This window comes from Arachis hypogaea, chromosome 11, assembly GCF_003086295.3.
Source record: "Arachis hypogaea cultivar Tifrunner chromosome 11, arahy.Tifrunner.gnm2.J5K5, whole genome shotgun sequence".
NCBI lineage: Eukaryota > Viridiplantae > Streptophyta > Magnoliopsida > Fabales > Fabaceae > Arachis > Arachis hypogaea.
Window position 1 is genome coordinate 133,874,505 of NC_092046.1, and position 22,664 is coordinate 133,897,168.

At 32.8% G+C, this 22,664-nt stretch overlaps 2 protein-coding genes across 2 annotated transcripts; one reads left to right on the forward strand and one right to left on the reverse strand.

Annotated features, from left to right (window-relative positions):
• Positions 1-4,410: 4,410 nt before the first annotated feature.
• Positions 4,411-10,638, reverse strand: LOC112722700 (CBL-interacting serine/threonine-protein kinase 1). Its single transcript, XM_025773817.3, has 12 exons — positions 9,608-10,638; positions 9,432-9,494; positions 6,952-7,023; positions 6,383-6,490; positions 6,184-6,264; positions 5,912-6,091; positions 5,606-5,818; positions 5,367-5,474; positions 5,144-5,260; positions 4,989-5,051; positions 4,795-4,869; positions 4,411-4,681 (listed from the first exon to the last, which is right to left on the reverse strand). Exons 1-12 carry the CDS (start codon positions 9,812-9,814, stop codon positions 4,610-4,612), a joined length of 1,359 nt encoding a protein of 452 aa, XP_025629602.1. The 5' UTR covers positions 9,815-10,638; the 3' UTR covers positions 4,411-4,609.
• Positions 10,639-16,825: 6,187 nt separating this feature from the next.
• On the forward strand, positions 16,826-18,127 carry LOC112721850 (uncharacterized). Its single transcript, XM_025772875.1, has 2 exons — positions 16,826-17,207; positions 17,403-18,127. Exons 1-2 carry the CDS (start codon positions 16,826-16,828, stop codon positions 18,125-18,127), a joined length of 1,107 nt encoding a protein of 368 aa, XP_025628660.1.
• Positions 18,128-22,664: the final 4,537 nt, after the last annotated feature.

Sequence of the window (22,664 nt, forward strand, 5' to 3'; positions counted from 1 at the left end):
TGGAAATTTTTTTACATTTTGTTTTTTCTGTTTTATCCCTGAATGTTAAAATTATTAACAAATACATTTCTCTTTGTATCCATCACTATTGTTTCATTATCTCTATATTTGTATCCCAGAAACCATTTTCAAACACTAACTAGGTGTGCTTAACTATGAGTGAAGCTATTTATTTTTGGATAAGCATGGACATTCGGAACCAAAATGATTGATGAGGAAAATAGAATCAGAAGACAAAAGGATACAATTGTGCCTACATGCCATAAATAAAATGTTTGAAAAGAAGATCATTGACAAAAACCAATGTACCTGAACCTGCAATTCTTGAGCAGAAAACTCCAGCAAGGCACCTAAGAGTCTCCTCTTGAATATAGGCAATGCTTCCTCACGCCTTCAAGACATTCAAGAATAGTAATAATATACATTAGGACCTTTTTTTTCTATTCGAAAAAGTGTAGTCATTGGAAACTTTTTGGCAAAAAAAAAAGTTCCCAAAAGTCTTCTATGTAAAGCTAACCAGTATCATAATTGTGTTTTCCAAGAGAAAAATAGTTAAATGAAGCACATAAAGTACAGAAGCACATTTTAGCTAAACTTCAGATAATGGCTTATCATCATTTAAAACCATTCATGAATTTTCTCTTCTACAATTTTCATCATCACTCTCACTAATCAGTCAAGTTCAGAATCCATTATCAGAGTTACAAAAAATTTCAACTCCCAAAAGATCTTTACTTCTACTGTGATCATGCAAACTCTGTTTAACAAATTCATTGATCAGAGTCATTCTCCTGAAACACATTAACAGTTTGGAAACTCCTCCACAACAGCAGTAAACCCTAACACATAGAGAACACGTTTTCATATCATCAAAACACAAGAAACACTCCTACTCTACAATTTTCTTAGCCAAACCACTACGAAAGCCAGTAGTGATCAAACCCTAGCACAGAGAATAGAACAGAGGCTTTCATACCCACCAATTACAATCGAAAAAAATGGCCTGAACTTTTGTGAATATTAGATTAACAACAATATCAAAAAACAGAGGAACCACAATTTTTTTTTCATTTTTGGCTTACCTCTTTCAGAGAAACCAGGCTTCCCAACTATGTGTATGAAGGCGAGGAAAACAGCGATGCTCCAGAGCCAAAGTCTTCCACTGAAATCGGTGCGGTTAATGCAGTCGCACATGCGCCATTGGAGATTGAGGGAGGGAGAAGAAGAAACCTCACTCTGTGTTGTGTTTGTTTCGTGTTTAGAGAGGAGGGAGACAATACGTTATTGAAACGTTGAGGGAGGGACGTAGTGAGCGTGAAACGACGTCGTTTCATGTCATTTTGGCGCCACAGCCAAAACGACGTCGTTTCTGTGAGTCCCACGTGTCACCAGCGCTGCCAGCTAAGCTTTCTGATTGCGCCACTTGTCCATAAATTGCCGGAAGGACAATTTTAAGTCCCGGAGTGCAAGTTCGGGGATGACTCTGAGAAACTTTTAAGTTCAGGGACTACTTTGAGGTTCGAGTGCAACTTCAGGGACTACATTGAGGCTTATCTCTATCAAAATTAAAAAGTCTAACATAACCTTATATAATAATAAATATTCAAAATTACCCCTCTCCTTGATCCAAATACGCCTCCTCCTTATTTGGTCCAGATCCCCTGCCTTTGCTTCTTCCTCGTTGCTGCCTCTCTTTCTTTTCAGTTTACCACTATTGCTCTCTCTAATTTTGTTTTTTATCTATTCTTCCTTCTTTCTGCCTTTTTCTTTATTTTTTTTCTAAAACAAAGTTTAAAATTTTTTTTATTATTCATCACTATTTTCTTTAATATTATTAAATTTGTTGGTGAAATTATTAAAATTTTTTGATATCTAAATAATTTATTTTTGATTATATAAATGGTGGTGGAAAAGAAAAATAAGTGGTGGTAGAATAAAAATCTATGTGATAATGATAAAAGTATATATACTTTTTAATATTTTGTGTGTTTTATGTATTTATTTTTCCAAACATAAAATATGTATATATATATTTTATATTTCTGTCTTCTTAATATATGTTATAATGTTTATGTTTATGTCTAAGATATAACTAAATGAAATCTAGAAAAATGAGCCGATACATAAAAAATTTTTAGTCGAGTTATGTAAAACCTTTTTGTGTGTGCTGGCTATATTTGTTTGAATAAAAGGGTATTCAATTTAAGTTTAATTTTAATGTATTGATAACGTAAAATGTTTTATATAGTTGTATAATTATAATTATTTTTTAAATAATTATTTATGCTATTAATATAAAAAATAATTATTTTTATTAATATAATATTATATAATTAAATATACGTGTAAAATAATTTTATTATGTGAGTACATCAAAATTAAATTAATTTAATTTTCCCAAGTTTGAATGAAGCTCTTAGCTTGCCTCTTGGTTACGTCTGATTCATTGGACTACAATATCTTTGTTTCTTTATTTTATTCATTTTACCACAGAAAAAGAGAACTTGGTTGTTTCTTAAATCAATCTTCACATAATACGTTTTCAGTTGGCATGCATTAAGATGAATATGAAAGCTCCATGGTACGGGTGTGCATGGTCCGGCCTGGTCCGAAGATTCGACCCGATTCCGAACATTTTAGGGGCTATTTTGGTGTGATTTTATCGGGTCTAGGGTCGAGTAAGGGTCTCAAAAATAGACCCGGTCATTATTTCAGGTCGGGTCTGGGCCATGACTCGGGTCACCCGAAGTCAGCCCGATGATCCGGTCATCATCATACACAATTAATATTTTGTGTTATTAGTGATGGATGATGACTATTCTTATGTGAAATTTAAGTATTGTAAACCTTAATATTTTGTGTTATTAGTTATTATAAAACTATAAGTTAATATTTTATGTTTAAAATGCATAAGATTTTAAACTAATGCATAATATTGTGCTATTTATATTGATTTAAATATTTGGTGTTATTAGACAATATTAGTATTGATTATGGTTATGCTTTAATTTTAGAGAAGAGTTGGTTCTTGTTATATTTTTCTAAGTAAATAACCATATCAAATATTGGTTTATGTCTTGGAAATTTGGATATTTTCACATGCTAGCTTATAAGAAGGTATCAAGGTAATGTAATGTTAACGGTCCGATTTTCACCCGGTATAATCGTGGCCTGAAAGTGTATAGGTTTCATCGGGTCTAGAGTCGGGTTCGGGTCTAATAAATAAGCCCGATATATATTTCGGGTCGGGTCTGAGTCACATCAAACCCGATTTCACCCGACCCATGCACACCCGTACTCCATGGAAAGAATTACTATTTGTCAGTCGAGTAAATAAATTAATGATTAATAGCCAAATTAATTTTTAAAAATAAAATATTTTTAAATTTGTCATTAAATTTTTTTTTAAATTAAACTAGTTCCATCAAAAATTAAAAATGAATTATATTTGTTCTTCTGTTACACTATTAACAATTTTTGTCAACGATTAATAATGTAGAATATTAATAGATAACATACATGATACTTAATATGTCCAATTAAATAATGACTAAATATATTTATAAAAATCCATTAATTTAGTTGTTAGATCATAATGGGAATATGATTTATGTAATTGAAAAATTAAATAACTAAATTAATAAATTTTTGTAAATATATTTGATCAATATTCAATTAGACATATTATATATCATGTATGCTGTCAATTAACATTTCATAACATCAATAGATAAATTATTAGTATATATTTTTTTTATTGGTTCCTCAAATTTACGGTTTAGTTTTTTACTATTTTAGTTTTTGGACCCTTTTTAATATTGAGTCAACAAAAAAATGACCACTTTTAATAGTGTCATTTCGTTTTAGTATTTAAATAAGGCAAAACAAAAAAACGAAAAAGAATTTATAAGATGTGCAAACAATTTTATCTTTTTTTTAATTCTGAAAGATTAAAATAATAAAGGTCTTGAATGCCATGGATCACTACGAGAATTTGTTCAGTAGGCACATTTTGTATGTTTACCAAACTACTAATTGGCATTACACCCTTGTTAAAATCATGGGATAAGTTACTCAAATACTTATTTGCCTTGGGAGTGATAGTGCTTGTACGTTGAAAACACTCGGTTTCTTTGTTTTGATAATTTTTCATAGATTTCTTCCATTGTTGTTAATATATGGCCCTGTATTAATTTACTAGTTTTACTATAATGGCTAGTTTAATATTATTTATTCTAGTGTCTACATTTTATAGTTGAAGGGAACATAACTTATTTGATTATTAGTATACAGTTATACACTATACACCTTTTGGTAAGATTTTTACCACAGGCAGGACCGTGAAAGTTTTGGTTTAAAAAGAGAAAATTGGAAAGAAAAGAAAAAAAAATGGAACTAACGCAGACAGGATATTGAATTTCACATTCTTTTTAAGAATTGATATTTACATAGAAATGCCATCATAAGCAGTTCAACGCTCCTAAGCTCAAAATTGGTGCTATTACAATATTAACATATTTGTGTTTCATTAACCCTTTAACTATAAATCTATAATGCATTTTACAATTGATTCTTACAAGTAGCTATAACCTACGTATTATCTTAGCTTCTAATTCATTTCAGAGCTAAGCAATGCTTGCCTTGGAGGAACACCCAGATCATTTGATAACTTCTTGCATAACTGCATTGCATGAAGAAAATATAGATATCATATCAGGCTCACTTTTTTTTTTTTTTTTTTTTGGTTGGGGGGGGGGGGGGAGAGTGCATGTAACTTTCTGCATGTATTTGTACCTGTCTATATATAGATGCATCTCCATAAGACTTCCTTAATTCTACAACATACAATGATGGGCTTATTTCAAAAACCTGATACATTTGAAGTGAAATTAATCTTGTTAGCATCAACAAACTTTGTAGAGTAACATTAAGCTCTAAATTTTATCAGTACAAGATAGGTTAAGTTTGCTGTAGATATTATTATTTACCTCTGCCGCAGCTAAGAGGCTGCTAAGGGTTTTGTGTGTTTTGTTCTCTTGTATAACTTTCAACTGAAATATTGAAATTAAAATTACTTGTTAGCCACTCTTGATATTTATTTTATTTGCGAGTTTAACAAATATATAAGCAAAATGATACCAACTTTGCCATTTTTCTTTTGGACTTGAAATCCCATTTTCGTCACAATATCCTCAATCCTCTCTACCAAATCTTTAGCCGAAAGGTTGGACGTGAATCTTATCTTCCTTTCAGAGACATCCTGAAATTCAAGGAAAACTATAAGTGAAAGACAACAAGAATGTCCAGAGATACAGAAAATTGTTTGAAATGTGCAATGTAAGTTTTGATAACTTCGATTTTCACACCTCTTTCTCAAAAAATCCAGAGAGGTCGAGGCATGACGACATCCCAATCAACTGAAATGCATTGATAAGAGTTGGTGATTGTGGACTCCTTTGCTCAGCGTCTAGTTGCTATTACCAAGAGAGTAGTTTTCGATTACAACAAAATAAAGAATGAAAGAAAAGGTAAGGAGGCTGGAAGAAGTGGCACCAAGCACAGATGCCTGTAAAGTTTACAGACATCTGAAAGTTCAAAAGTATACCACTTCATTCATGGAAAAGGCTTCATTGTCAATATATATGTCCTCTTCCTCATCCTCATGAGTTGCCGGAGCATATCCTTGTTTGAACCATGGATCTTCTTTGATCGCAGCCATTGTTATTCGGGTTTCAGGGTTGGGATCAAGAATCTTTTTTATCATGTTTTGGGCACCGGCTGAAAGCCATTTTGGTATCTGAACATCTCCTTTCAAAATCTGTGATCGCTCAGAAAATAATCAAGAATTAATTTATATAACTTTATGATAACCGTTATTAAGAAGATAACATAAGAATCATCATTTGAATACCTTTTGGTAAAGAACTGCAAGATTTCTGTCATCAAATGGGAGGTATCCTGTTAGAATTACATACAAGATCACACCACAGGACCATGCATCTGATGTTGCACCACTGTAGCCCCTATTAGCAAGAATCTCCGGCGCGACGTAATTAGGACTTCCACAAGTTGTATGCAATAATCCATCTCCCTGGAATTTTTCATAGAAATATGTTATCAACAAAGTTAATAAAAATAACCATATTAATTTTGTAATGAGGTGTGGTTCATAAAATATCTTACCCTGAAATGTTGGGGTAAAGCACTAAGACCAAAATCAGTTATCTTAATGTTTCCTTTGTCATCCACTAGTACATTCTCAAGCTGCAAGGAAACAGATTCAATTAAATAAACTGTCAAAGAAAACTGAGCAGTAAGTAATGCAGTTTCAATTTAAGCTCAACAAGTATTCTAACAGTTATAAAGATGGTTGAGAAAGAACCTTGAGATCCCTGTGGAAGACACCTTTATTGTGGCAATAGCTCACACCATCAATCAACTGTTGGAACAACTTCCTACCTTCAGTTTCAGAAAGTTTACCCTTGGATGCCTGTGAATGAAGGAAGCTCATACATTAGTAACTTTATGATTCTGTTTGGCATCTCTTAATATATGTACTTTTTTGTTTACTATTTACAAGACTCAAATTCAAGATTAAGAAAGAATGGCCAGCCGGATGCGCAAGTATCCTACGTTAACGCTGGGTTTGGAGAAGAGCCGCACCCAAAGGGTGTAATGTATGCAACCTAATCTGATAATTACATCAGTAGCTGGTTACACGGCTTAAACCCATGATCTTGAGATTACACTGGGATAACTCAACTGTTACTTTAAGACTCCTCTTAATTACTAAAGAAAGAAAAAATTAACACATTAATAAGCTAGATGTTGGTTAAATTAACGTCTTTTATGTTCAAATTCTTTAATCAAAATCCTCGAGGTAGTTTTAGCATGCTCTTCAATTCATATAGATCAAGGAACGTGAATGACAAGTTATTATTGAATCCTTACAATTTTGTCAAATAACTCCCCTCCTGTCACATACTCAAGTACCATATAGATTTTTGTTTTGCTGGCCAAGACCTGCATAATTAGAATATATGATAATCAGAAACACCAATCAATGGTACAAATGCAAGCTGCAATTGCAAGTTGTAAATCCAATAGATTACTTTGATGCTTTGTCCATTTATTTTTAGTATTATTGTTGCTTATGCTATGGGGCCACTACATGATCACATATTTCATTCCTGAGCAACAGCAGGAACAAACTACTGTAATCTATGAGCCAGACCAATAATATACATACACTTGTATTATAGGACCACCTAATCTGAATAACTTTATTTTCTGCACAAGATTTGATGCCCATGATTGTAACAAGGAGCATATTTGATGGCCTTATAGCACAGTCATGATTAGTTAATGCAATGGAGGCCCATTCAAGTCCAACATATATAATTTAATATTTAATGATAGTTACAAATTAATTATCTATGTGTACATAAGGATAAAAGATGCCAGATGGATAAACACACAACCACATGAACATGATATTCAATTATTAATGCGTGGACCCCCACCAACAATTGTGGAATTTGAAATGTTAATTGAGAAAAGTTAAGGTTAAGAGTTAAGACTTAAAGAAGTAACGCAATCCAAATATTTAAGCATCTATAACATATGCTAGTATGAATTAGTCAATGACTTTACCGGATAAAAATGATTATGAGGTGCAGTCCAAGCAAGAATAAACAGGAAAATTATTACTCTGAACCTCACAAGGAATTGCAACACTAATGCATGACGTGCAAAGGTGTAACACAATACAAATACTAAGTTTATATTAAAATGAAGCAAAGTGGAATTTCTAACGTGGTTTGATTGGACCAAGTAACTTGCTCTAAAATTAATATATAAATTCTCACCCCCTTCATGACCTCAAGACAATAAAATAAAATAAAGTATTTTTTTTTTTAATAGGTCAAGCAACCGTCCATTCATAACACATGCTGAGAAATCAAAATCTGGAAATGGGTTGGCTACTAATCCAAACTGCCACGTTAAAAATATTACTATGAAACAAACCCCTATTCTCCAAACCAATGTAAGACAAATCCACCGTTGAAACCGGCAATAATAAAATAGTGGACACCTAGTGAACGTGCATCCACACAAAAAATTAGGATAAATAACCTACAACGAAAGGCACTGAAAATGGATTTCTATGTATCAATAGTGAATCAATACCTTATCTTTAATTAATTAATTAATTAATAATATGAAAGTGATATTTTTCCCATGGAGAGAGGAAAGGGTGTGAATTTCATTGTGGTAGAACCCACTGGCTTTGTATAACTGTTTTTATGCGGAAAAGGGAGGCAAATGAATGTATCAATCAATCATTCTAACGTTTCTAGGTAGCAATTTACGTTTTTAAGTTCATGAAGAGCCATTAGTTTAGGGTCACATATCCAATATTTAATAAAACAATGCTGTTTGAAGAGGAAACCAAAAAGTATGTTATATTATGCTCTATTAACAAATGTTCCTAGTTAAAATTTCAATCCAACTACAGAAAACAAAGGCGTCTTTCAGATCTCAAAATGACAAATACAATTTGTCGCTTTTCAATGTTAGATCATTTTTTGTTATCAAGAACGAGATTGAACTTACTTTAGATAATTAGATAATAGTGGATATTATTTTATTGCGATATGATAAAAGACAAAGGATAATAAATTTAGGAGAAAATAAAGAATTTAGTGTTTTCTAAATTCTAAATTTTAAACTATAAATATATATATATATAAATATTAAATCCTAATACTAAACTTTACATCTAAATTATTAATAAAATATAATAAATAACAAATCAAGATTTATTTAATTAAAAAAATACAGCCACCAACTCTAGCGATTAAGGTTGAACCATGAAAAAGTAAAAGAAAAAAAACGATTTTATCTCTTTACATGACGACAGATAACGTGTACAACGTGTCGTAACTACTAAAAAACTAATATGAAAAAGGAAAGAAATGCAAATGAGGGTGGGTTTGGGTTGAACGTGTAAATTTGGATGTTCCGGAAGATGCTGCGATGTTAGAGTGATTCTGGGTTGGCCTATTCTCGGTGGAGAATCTGGTTATCTTCAATTTACGGAAACGGAACTAATACTAACACTAACAATGCCTTTTATCCATACCAATATCCTACAGAATTATTCTGGAGTGTTTCGATCCTAAATTCCAAAAATAGGACTAGGAGTGGGAACTAAATTCCAAACAAGGAATTCTCAGCGAAACTGCGAAACATCATTACTTTTTTTTTTTTTTTTGACAGAAGCGAAACATCATTACTGCTCAGTGTTTCACAATTTTTTTACAAAGTGCAGAGTACGGATTTTAAAAGCCAAATTAAATTAAGTATCCCTAATTACGAAAATTAAACTCAATTAGATAAGATTAGCAATTTTTCCTCTTTTTGTGTACCTCGAATAATCTAACAACATTTGGATGCTTGAGTAGTTTGAGTGTGGCAATTTCCCTCTTTATCTGCAATTTTTTTTGCACGTATTAGATACATAACTTATATGAATTTCAGAAGAGTATTAGAGAGATAACTTATATGAATTCCACAAGAAAGGATAAGAAATTAAGTAAATAACCTGATCAGAGACGTTAAGGGTGGTGATCTTGTTCTTGTCAAGGATCTTAACTGCAAAAGGATGTCCAGAATGAGTATCCCTTGCAAACTTGACTTTTCCGAAATTGCCCTCGCCTAACGTCCTTCCCAACTCGTATTTCCCAAGTTGCCTTCCCTTCCCTTCCTCACTTCTTTCATTCCCCCTCCTCCCAAGACTCAAAATCACCATTCCCAATTCACCAAACCCCGATGAATAACAGAATCAGATGCAATGAATCGTGCAGTGGCAATTCAAATTTTGTTTGTAACTAACACCACCAAATGCTGCGGAAACTGAAACTAAAACCGAAACTGAAACTAAAACTGAAAAGGTTCAGGTCAAAACAAAGAAGGGAAACGCGAAGAGAAGAATAAATAAATAGCCTCCGAATGTGGAAAAATTAAACGGAGGTGTGAAGATATGAAGCCAGCAAAATGGCGAAACAGGATTGGAACATATGTGTGTGTGTGTGTGAAGAATGGAAACACTCTTCTTCCCTTTTTGATGTTTTGAGCCAAGTGCCTTTATATAACTACTACTTGTTCAATGCGTAAAGAAACTATTCTGCTGGGTAACCAATCACTGACGCGGCTAATTAATAATTTTTTTTTTTAAATTGTTTTTAGAAGAAACGTAAATTTATTTTAAAAATTTTAAGACTCATTTTAAAATTTATTTTAGAAATTCAAAATTATTTTAAAAATTTTATTTTAAAATTTATTATAAAAATTCATAATAAAAAAAATATCCACAACGTACAAAAAAATATTAAAAAAGTTTAAAAACTAAACAAAAAACATCTAAAACTATTAAAAAATTATTCAAAACACTCGACGGCACTGCATTAGCGAAGGGAGGGCGGTGCACCACTGCGGCGGTGGTCGACGAGAATGGCAGAGACGCGCAGGTAGATAAGGTGAGAGGGATTAAGGTTTGTGTGATTATTTTTTTTTAACGTGTATTGTCAATGTGGTTAAGGTGAAATTAGAGTTAACTCTTTTTGGGAGCTTTTTTTATTTATTAGACATTTTTTTTTAGTTAGTTGTAGTTGACTGCACTCTAGTTAGTTTTCTAAACTTTTTTAAAAGATGTAACATTACGGTTTTATGCGTAGAATGAGGTTAAAAAATTTTGATATGAAAGTAAAATGAGTGATATACTTTAACATGGTAATTGTTTGTGTTTTTTAAAATTGTGGGAGTACACAAATCGGACCCTCCGATTTGTGTTTAAAAGTTAAAAAAAAATTCAGAATACACAAATCGGAGGGTCCGATTTGTGTTAGAAGAATTAAAAAAATTCAGAATACACAACTCGGACCATGTGAGTTCTTTGGTCATGAAATTTTGCTTCACAAATCGGATGGTCCGATTTGCAGCTGATGGAATTTGAAATCTGAAGCGTGGAATTCGGACCCTCCGTTTTTCTTGTTCTGGGTAATTCACAACTCGTAGGGTCCGAGTTCTTCTTCCTCTAATCCCACAACGAGGTGAAGCACCCCTCCTTCCCATATGCGAGTCTAACACGTTCTTAGCTTCCATATTCAAATTAATTAAATTAAATTCTTTAAATAAATAATTATAGTATATATATAATATATATAAAAAATAATTATTAATTAATAATTTATTTTAAAATATAAATTATATATTAAAAATATGTAAAATAGTATATATATTATAGTTGATTTTTAATATTTTTGTAAAATAAGTTTATTCTCTTAATTCAGTGTGAGCGTAAATAATTGGTTTTTGAAAGATTATTGGTTAATGGTTTCACTATTAGAAAAGACCAAAGCTGAGCCACAATAATTAATAAAAACATTGACGAGATATCTACTTGTATTTTTGTATCATGATTCATGAAAATAACCCAACCATCTCTCCCTCCATGTTGGCATGGGCCAGCCTCTTTTTTTTTTCTTTTTTTTTTAACGGTAGGACATAATAATTTTTATGGATAAATTATTAAAAATATACTTAAATAATTTTGTTGTTGACAAAAATGTATTCAAAATTTATTATTGATAAAAATATTTTTAAATAATTTAAAAATATAACAAAAATATTTTAAAATATTATTTTTTTGTAAGTGATAAACCACTTTTATATTTGACAAACTATTTATGTATTTGATCTAAAATTTTATAGAAATATTTAGATAAATATTTAAAAAATACACACAAAAAAGAGATAAAAATTTGATTTCTATTTTTATTTTATTTTTTAAAAATATTATTGATTGTTGACAAAAAAAATTATAAAAAATATATACTTAGCGAAAAATTACCAAATTTTAATGATAAAAATATATCATTTTTTTATTCATGCTTGCAAAAAATTGTATCAAGATTCAATCTCTAAAGTATTTTTTTAGAACACATATTTTATATTGGATATTTTTATCGTATTTTTTAAATTATTTGAGAGTATTTTTATCGATAACAAAAATTTGAGTGCATTTTTATCCGTAACAAAATATTCGAGTGTATTTTTGGTGGTTTATTTCTTATTATTTTTTATATATCATATTTTTATAAAAAAATAATGAAGTTGAGTTGGTCTAATAGTTAGTTTATTAGTCTGCTTAAGTAAATGTCGGAGAAAAGAATCTCATCTTTGTACATACAATAATTTATTAGTCTGTGACAAACTTTTAAATAAAGTTTTTGATTCATGATAGATTAATCATTAGCCTATGAAATTAAAAAATACTGTAAAAAACTAAAAAAAAGTGTATAAAAAAAATATTCTAAAATAAAAAACTATAAAATAATAAATTAATTACCATCCAATTTAGTCTTATTTTTATTGGGGTGGTTTACTGGTGGGACATCGTTCCAAAATATCGTAAGGTCAAATTCCTTGTTTTTAATTACTTTTATATTATAATCGTATGTTTATATTGTTATTTATTGTTATTATTATAAAGCAAATTGTGTGATGTCAAGATAAATTATTGACCGCATAAAAATATTAAAATTAATGCCCCAATTATCAATATGTTTGGCTTTGTACCTTCAATATGATTGGTTTAAATTATTAAGATTTAATTATTCTGTTAGTTCTTATAATTTTATTAAATTTTTAATTAAATTTTTATATTTTTTTAATTAAATTTTTATATCATATTAAATTTTATAATTAAGTCTTTATTAACAATAAACGTTAAAAAAATATTTATAAAATATAAATTTATTGATTTATCCATACTCTTTATCCTTTTTCATTTTTATTGTCCTTCACCACTCTTCCATCATTCACTATCTTCTGACTCTGCTCTTCTATCACCACTCTCTTTTCTACCAATAAGTTTCTTTTTTTTTAAAATAGAATTTTTATTATAACATAATTAGTTAATTACAGTTAAAATTTTTTAATACAATCAATTTTTTTTAACATAATCAGTGAATAAAAGTAAAACTACGTAGAAGCAGAATGAAACAAAAGCAAAATAAAATAAAAGCAAAATGAAGTATTCAATTCGATTCTCTTGAAATCTCAATCGAGATCTATAGGTCCAACAGCATCAGTCCAAGCTGCGAGGATATTGACACCAGGAACAATCAAATCTGATTTGAGATTTCAGGATTCAAGCCGTTAGATTCTCTTGCAGAGAACAATGCCAGAACTGGTGTCGGTTTAATTCCAAGGATTGTTCCTTTGAATTTGAGAGTTGCAGTAGATGAGATATAGAATTTGATCATGTCGCCTTCATCTACATTCATGGCGCACATGTCGGGATGAGGTGAGCGTCGCCAACGAGACTCTCACAGTTGGAGATTTCGTTTGCGAGGATTATTCTAACTCCACCAGCTTTCTTCACCACCAAACCCTTAGCAATCCTAGGGCTGCTTCCCTGATCGTAAACCACGATGTTGCCTTTCACTAGTCTTGGATCTAGTGAATTCTCCATGCAAAGTGAATCAGATAGAACACCAGATTTTATAAGGCACACTAATTGGTACATTTTCTCATCAATGGAGCTCTAGCATAGAGCGAAATTTCGAAGACTGTCTTTCCGTTGATGAGACTTATCATTTATGCTATCAAGTTTTTTCAATTGCATCTTTTTCTCTGAAATTCTCTTTCGAAGAGGTGGATTTGATGGAAGAGGTAGATGATGTGAGAGAGGGAGTGGGAGGAGAGAGAAAGAGAGAGTAAAGGCAAAAGAGAGTGTTGAGGAGAAAGTAGGAGGAGGAGGAGGAAGGATTGAGAAGGGCAGCGACAAGAACGACAGTGGAACATGATGGCGGGGCAGAAGTGGAGGGCGGGGGAGTGTGAGAGAATGTTAAGAGCATTTTTGTAATTCAGAAAATAAAAGGTATTATCTTTTAAGTTTTTTATTTTATGTGTAGTATATTTGTTTCATTTAATGAAATATTCTGTTAACTTTAACTTTTTGTAATAGTAAAAATTTAATTACAAAAGTTGATATGATATACAAATTTAATTAAAAAAAATTAGAAACCTAATTAAAATATATTGAAATTATAAAAATCGGCTGAATAATTAAATTAATTATTAAATATTATATATTTGCTTCTTTTACGTTAGATTTTGAGTTTATGTGTTATTATAAAAGAAAATTTTCTGTAATTTGTATTATTATAATCCCATGTATTAATGTTATTGTAAACCAAATTGCGCGAAATGTCAAAATAAATTATTGGTCAGAGAATTATTGAAATTATTGGTCTAATTATTAAAATAATTGGTTTAAATAGTAAATATTCGTTTTTTCTTAAATTATTAATTAGATTTTGAATTTAATTCTTACAATAAAAAAATTATATCTTAGTTGAGCGAATTTTAATGTGATATGGATATACTTTAGGCATATAAAAGAGAAATTACTTCATGCAGAATATTTTATATTTGTGGTTTACAAAAATTAAAAAATTAAAAAAAATGTCCAATTATTGCTTGAGCAAGGGACACACGTATGTCTAAGGTGGTTTCGTGGTTTCATGATCAATTTCCTACCTTTTTTGGCAAGGCTTGTTCTACTCACTTTTTTTCAGGATTTATTTTTATTTTAATCTAATTTAATTTCATTATCAAACTGTCAATTTTCAACCTTTTCTTAAACTAATTTACACTTAATAATTATTTTTTATACAAAATATTATGTATATATAAAAAATTAATTATTATATATATAAATATATATTATTTAATTTATTTTTAATAAATATTTTATATAAATAATTATTTTAGTCATTGTTTTTAAATATAATATAATTATATTTTTATAGATATTATCATAGTGGTTCGAACCTCAGAATTTTGCTCACAAACTTGACAGGATTGGAGACTGAGTAAATAGGGAGCATGACCAATCTAATATATATATATATATTTCTTTATTTGGCTTGTTAGCAATTATGCTGATTTTTTTTGTTATGGAAAAGGTGTTGGTATTGTGCAATGAAATAGATGTATAGACAAAATTTGTATTACTATGGTGTCAGTCCAAAACGTAGGTTATCTTTTACTCTTTTTTTTACTTTTTTTTTTGTTTAGGGAAGTAAACAAACACAGCCTGCGTTTTGTTTTTTCCAAGGTTTTCGAAATTTTTTTTTTCGTTTAAACCCAAACGCAGTTTGCGTTTTGTTTTCTCTAAGGTTTTCGAAATTTTTTTTTGTTTAAACCCAAATGCAGCCTGTATTTAGCTATGGGAAGTAAACTTTTTTTTTGAAATAACAAAACGCATGGTGTATTTTGTTTTTTTGTGGCAGCTTTTTTCTGGAAGAAACAAAAAGTAGGTTGCGTTTTATCGACTGTCAGCTTTTTTTTTTTTGAAAAACTAAAGGTTGCGTTTTTTGTAAAAAAATATTTTAATCAAGAGTCCCGTCTATAAATACGAAGCAAGACTCATTCAACTTGCCTCACTCCACTTCTACTCATCCCATTCTTCTTTCTTGCACATTTGTCGTAGTTTTTAGTTTTTTTGGCAGTTAGGTGTGCCGTAGAAGTCGGATTAGGTGAGGTTGAAGTTATGAAAAATATTGCGAATTCGCGAGTGTATTATAACGGTGAGGTTATACCAAACACACATGAAGGAGTGACTTTTGTTTGTGAATGTACGTTGTCATTTGCTATTTCATGTACCATGAGTTTTGTAGAGTTGCAAAATGGGCTTTGTAATAACATTCAAAGCCACATTTTGAAAATGGTGAGCAACATTTTATATAGGAATCCTGTACAAGTATTTGGTGGGCTGATACAGTTTCAAATGATGCCCATCACTGACGATGGTAGTATATGCAGCAGATGTTATGTATTTATCAACAAACCCGATTTCACGTGCCGATGATAAAGCTGTACGTTGAGTTCGAACAGTAGTTGGGGTTGGGCGCGGTTGGCGAGGAGGTCAATGTTGATGAGGTTGGGGTTATAGATTGGGAAGAAGATAATAATGACAGTGAAGAGGAGTTCGAAGCCAACTATGAAGTCGATGACGAAAACGATGATAGAGACTTGGCAGGCAATCCGGCGGTGCAGAATGAAGCGGATTCAATTATAAGCCAGCACCCGTTTGGTGTTCCGTCTTTTATGCGGACTCTAGATCTCGAAGACATGCATGCCCCGGAATTTCCTGAGTATGCGAACATGGGTATGTTATGATTATTAATTCAAGTTACCTACGGTGTTTATTTCATTTGACTTGTCTTACTGATGGTGGTGCGCATGTGTTAGGTGAAGGCAACACTGCGGCGGAAGATGGTGAGTTTAGTGTCGGAATGGAATTTTGTTCGAGAGAGTCGGTGATATCTGCAATCAAAAGCTACACTATCTCTAGAGGAGTTGATTACACTGTGTATGAGTCTGAGCCGTAGACATTCTATGCGAAATGCAAGGGTTATGGTGCAGGTTGTGATTGGCGTATCCGAGCTAGCTTGATTCGAAAGAAAGCTTGTTGGGAGATCAGAAGATACAATGGCAAACACACGTGCACCATGGGCACGATTTCACAAGATCATGCCAAGTTGGACTCAGACACAATTGCAGAAGCTATTAGGCCGTTGGTCGAAGCAGACCATCGATAAAGGTGAAATCTATTATTGCAGAAGTTCAATCCAGGTTCAACTATACTGTAAGTTACCGCAAGGCCTGGTTGGTAAAGCAAAAATCTGTCGCAAAAGTTTTCGGTGATTAGGAAGTTTCTTACCAAACTCTGCCAGTATGGTTGAAAGCAATGACTGTGAAGATGCCAATGTCTCGTGTCCAAATTAAAACGCTCTCCGTTTACTGTGAGAGTGAGGAGGTTCAAGGTGTAAGAGTACTGCACCGTATTTTTTGGAGCTTCTATCCATGTATTGTTACATTCAGACACTGCAAGCCACTGGTGCAGGTTGATGGCACGCACCTATACGATAAATATAAAGGTGAATTTCTTGTTGCAGTTGCACAAGATGGGAACCTAAACATTGTGCCCATTGTATTTGCGATAGTCGAGGGTGAGATGGCAGATGCGTGGGAGTTTTTCCTGACTAATTTGCGGAGATATGTTATTACCATTGATGGCGTGGGCATTATTTCTGACCGTCATACCTCTATCAACGCTGTAGTAGCTCGCAGTAATGGTGCATGGTCACCACCAAGAGCGTGGCACATGTACTGCATCAGGCACATCGAGTCCAACTTTTAAAGGAGGTTCAAGGCTCCGTATTTGCATAAACTGGTGGTTAACACATGTATTTCATTTCGCTATTATGGTCCTATTCATAGTAATTTTGTGGTTTTTGCTTATGATTAAATAAATTGTTGAACAGGCTATTCTAGGACGGAACAGGAGTACAACAAAAACTACCAGAGGGTTAAAGAGCGGGGTGAGGCATATACTCAATGGTGCGATGACATCGGTGTTGAGAGATGGGTGTTGGCATTCGACGGAGGTTATCGTTGGGGACATATGACGACAAACTTGGTAAAGTGCATAAATTCTGTCATGAAGGGTTCATGCAACCTTCCTGTGACTGCCATTATTAGGTCTACTTTCTATCGACTGAATGAATTGTTTACTCGGAAGAGCGCCGAGGCTCATGAGCGTGTCCGCAACGGATTCACGTATTCAGAATTTTCAACGAAGAGAGTTGAAGAAAGCTCTCGATGTGCAGGAAACATTGTGGTCAACCGGTTCGACAAGCGGAATGAGATGTTTGAGGTTTGCGAAATGCAAGATGGTTCTGTTTACACTGTTAACCTTGTGCGACGACACTGCGACTATGGCCGTTTCCAGGTCGAGCGACTCCCATGTCGCCACGTTCTTGCATGTTGCGTTAACCAGCGTCTTGATTGGCAAGTATATGTGCACGACATGTACAAGATGTCTGAAATTTGCAAGGTGTACAGATGCAAGTTTGTTCCGATGGGTGACCCATCTACGTGGGATAAATATGAAGGAGTGAAGGTAATCGCCAACTGGACATTGAGGCGCATGACAAAAGAAAGACCAAAGTCAACCCGCGACATTGAGTGGTTAAGCTTTTCAATGTAACTTTGTTATGATCTACTTCACAATTATATGTTACTTTTTATGTAACCTCGTCATTTATTTTAACTTAGTTAACAATTTATAATAAATAAAGTTTTTAACCTTGTTATGTAACTTTTTAATAAATAAACATTTTGTTACAAAAGTGCAATATGATAATCTCAAACAGAGTTATACGAGAACGAAGCTAAATATATAATAATAATAATAATAATAAACAGAATCATCTAAATGTAAGATACAACACTGAATACAACTCTGAATACAACACTGAATGCAAGATTAACTGCAATAAACTACTTCCTCGGCGCCTTCTTCGAATACAACAATGGGGTGTATTTGTCAGGAGGCGCAGTCTGTGTCCGTAAGTTATATGGATGACCTTGAGACACACCGACATCTAGACCACTGCCAACGTCAGGACCACTGAAATCTGGCATGCTCGCACCATCAATGTCATACAAACCAGAACCACTCATCTCCGGAGCACTCACTCCACCAAGATCATACCAGTGCTGCAAGTCATGTCCCAAATCTCCCTCTTCTTGCTACGGGTACTCATTCAAATCAACAACTGGGTACGCGATGGTGCGGAAGGACTAGGCGGATCTACATGACCCGTCGATCGATCAAAGTCGAAGTCACTGGCACGACCTGATGTGGTGCGACGACCACCAGAATACTGAGATGGAGCAGGCCCTTCCTGCGGTGGCGTCGGAAATAGATAATATGTATCTCTCAGGACCCGAGACAAGCTGAGGGTGTCAGATCCACCCAACGAACTAAAGTGACCATCAGTTGGAATTACCAGTTGTGGGATGTAGGGCTTAGGTGCCTGATGTGGCTGTGGTTCTGGTATGTATGGTGCCTGTTGCTCATATGCCGGCCACTGCTGTTGCTATTGGCCGTAGGCCGGTGCCTGAAACTGCTGTTGCTGCTCATATGCTGGCATCTGATACTGGTGCTCATATGCCGGGACCTGATAGTGATGCTCATATGTCGGAACTTAGTTAACAATTAATTACAATTAATAGTAATTAATGATAATAGATAAACCTAAACAATAATAATTAATAATAATTTAAAATGGTAAAAATTAATAATAATAATAACAATTAATAATTAATACCTGAAACTGCTGCTCATGAGGCGGGACTTGCTGCTGAGATCCAGCTGGTCCTTCCTGTTGTTGCTGTGGTTCATTTGCGCTAACCTCTTCACCTGCAACTCTATCTGAAAGTCGTAGGTGAACCCCGTACTGCTGTGTGTACCACACGTAGTACACTGGGAGAAGATGAAAGTCTATAATCTCCTCGCCTAACTGCAATGTGTTATAGCGGTTAGATCTCCACCTGTTAACCCATTGACTGTAAATCTCTCTCCAGTCATGGTTCTATGCTCCTGTCAACCGCTTGCAATGATCACGACCAAGGTTGAATGTCGGGCCTGGTGGAAGCTGTTGCATCCCGAACTGTCATCTAATTCGGTCTGTCGGGTGCCACTCTATGCACTCGAATGACACTAGCGGCGACTGCGTGGAGCACAAAAACAAATGGACAGCGAGATCATTCAAAACCCCTACTCCCATATACGGCCGCCATATAAATTGCACATTAGTTACCAAGAGGCCGATTAGAAAAATTATTCTTCTGAATTAAAACATTGGACATTAATGGTTAAAACTTACATCGTTAACTCCCATGTCATCGAGTTCTCGTCTAAAATGTGCAGTAGGCCTCTGTATATGTTTTGTATATCAGCGCCAATGACTCCACCTAAACAAAAACATAATGATTGCAATAAGAATAACAATAAGAATAATAAGAATAACAAATTATTAATAATAATAATAATAATAATAATAATAATAATAATAATAATAATAATAATAATAATAATAATAATAATTACAATAAAAAAAATACCGTCGCGTAAGTGAAATACCAACATCGCCGAACTGATCGCGGGATATAGGTGCCAGGAGCGACATACGCTCCCACGCCCAAACAAATTCCTGATAACATGCAAAAAATAATAACAGTATTATTTATAACAGCGATATTAAACAATATTTATTTATTATTATTCAAAAAATATTAACATCAATATTTATTTATTTATTATTATTAAAAATAATTTATTTATTTATTAAACAGTATTCAAAAAATAATAAAAAATTATCAAACAGTATTATTTATTATTAGAAAATAGTAACAATTTATTATTATTATCCTAAACGGTATTCTATTATTAAATAGTATCATTTATTATTAGAAAACAATAATAGTTTATTATTATCATCCTAAACAGTATTCTATTGTACTAATCATGATAATACTTCTTCTTTCCTGAAGACTTAAGCATAATAATAATAATAATAACAATAATAATAATAATAATAATAATAATAATAATAGTTCATGACTAACAGTATGATAAAAAACTATTCTTCATATCATAGACATTATTATAAACATGTAATAATAATAATAATAATAATAATAATAATAATAATAATAATAATAATAATAATAATAATAATAATAATAATAATAATAATAAAATTGTTTGCTAAAACATAAATAAATAAAATCTAAATAAATATATTTATCTATCATAAAATTAAAAAAAAATTACTTATCCATTGAGAATGATCCAAGTATTCAATAATATAATCTTCAAGTCTAGTAAAATCACAAACCATTTTTTGTTTATGAATCAAATGAGCCTAAACTTTCTACTCTTCTTCTTCCTCCCGCAAGCTTCCTCAAACCCTTCCAAACCCCTCTCTGCACAACCCTCACGCAACACTCTTCAGTAACTTTCAACTCTTCCTTGCGTTTTGCGTTTTAAAGACCCCCCTCAACACTCTCCTCCAACACGTGGCGTTCATGCAACTGGGGAGACTGCCAAACGCAGCCTCCTTTTTTGGAGTTCCAAGATGGTCAACAAGGCAGGTCCTGTCTGCATGCAGAGAACAGGGACACGTTTTGAGCCCTCCATCTCTTTCCCTGCCAATTAGTTTAGTCAAAATGTAACCTGTGTTTTACAGTTTACTGACTTTAACAGATCCACATTTGTGGAATACAGCCATACCACAATATAGTTGCACATCACCATTTTTACTTCCATTCATAAATTAATTTCTGAAGCAACTAATGGTTTAGTTTGTATATATTTTTATAGCTGTGCGCTTTACATTCGTTTATATTTCTTTTATTTTATTAGATATTAGATGTTGATATAGATATATTAGTTATAGGGTTAAGTACAATTTTGATATTTATGATTTCAGTCGAAAATTAAAATTATTGTTGGGTTTGAAAAACTAATATTTAATTAAATATGATGAACAAACATTATTAAAGAATTATTAATTAATTATATGATTACGTTATATTTGCATTCAGGAGAATAATTTTGGAAACTTGGCCCATGCTATTCATACGTGATGGTTCATCAAAACTAAGCCAAGCTCAATCACAAGTCCATAAATTAAGTGTGAGGAATTAAAGAAATAAACCCAAAAATTCACAAGCCTCGTACGGATTACTCCCATTCTTGGTAACTTGAACCACAAATTCATTTCAATTAACTTCCTTGAAGCTTCTATTGAAAGTCAACACTCCTCTCTTCTCTCTCCTCTCTCTTCACTTCGGTCACGTCAAAGAAAGAAAGAAAAGGGAAGTGCAGAGGTTATGAAGCGTTGAAGGACAAAAAAAACTTGTTGCCAAAATGAAGCAAGAAGAAATGGCTACAATCTAGTAGCGAGTTGCATTCGGTCAGAGCTGTTTAAAAAAGCATCTTCCTCTATTGGTGCTACACCAAGGAATGAAGAAGGAAATCAACAAAGTCTCGAGCACAGAAGAAGCAACCATGAAAAATGTGAGGTCAACCATGTTCAGAAGTTCATCAATGCTCAAAATCAAAACTTGGAGCCAAAGTCAAGCTCAACGGTCAAGATTGAAGAAGCTTGAAGAAAAAGGATGAAAGAGAATAGGTGAGTTGCATGCAACAAATTTGAATTTCTCTCTCTTCTCTGATGAAGCCGCTGCTACTCTCTGATGTTGGAGAAAAAGACAGTGTTAGGGTTGAACCTGATTCAACCTTGAAAGCTTCACTCTTCTATATTAAGGGTGAACGGCCAAGGGTTGAAGGCAATGAGAGTAAGTGAAAAGCACAGAGTTCTCTCTCATAGCTACCCAAGCTGTTAGAGTTTTTCTCTTTCATGTAGTTCATTTAGTATTTTCTTTTTCTCAGTTTTGTCTGTCTGAGTCTCATTGAAAAAGGCAAACATGGTGAGGTTTGTATGAAAAAGCCAATGAGAGGTAAAATGCAGTGAGATTAACTGTGAGAAAAAGCCATAAGATGTCTTAGGTTTGCTTTGTACATCTTTCTATTTTGTGTCATAATCCTGTGGGGATTCCCTTGCAAGTGGGTTAGCACTTTGCTGTTGAAAGATAGATTGAGGTCTAGTCAAATTCAGATTGAGTTAGATTTTGGATTTTTCCCAGATAGGATTGGATAGATCCTAGGGAGA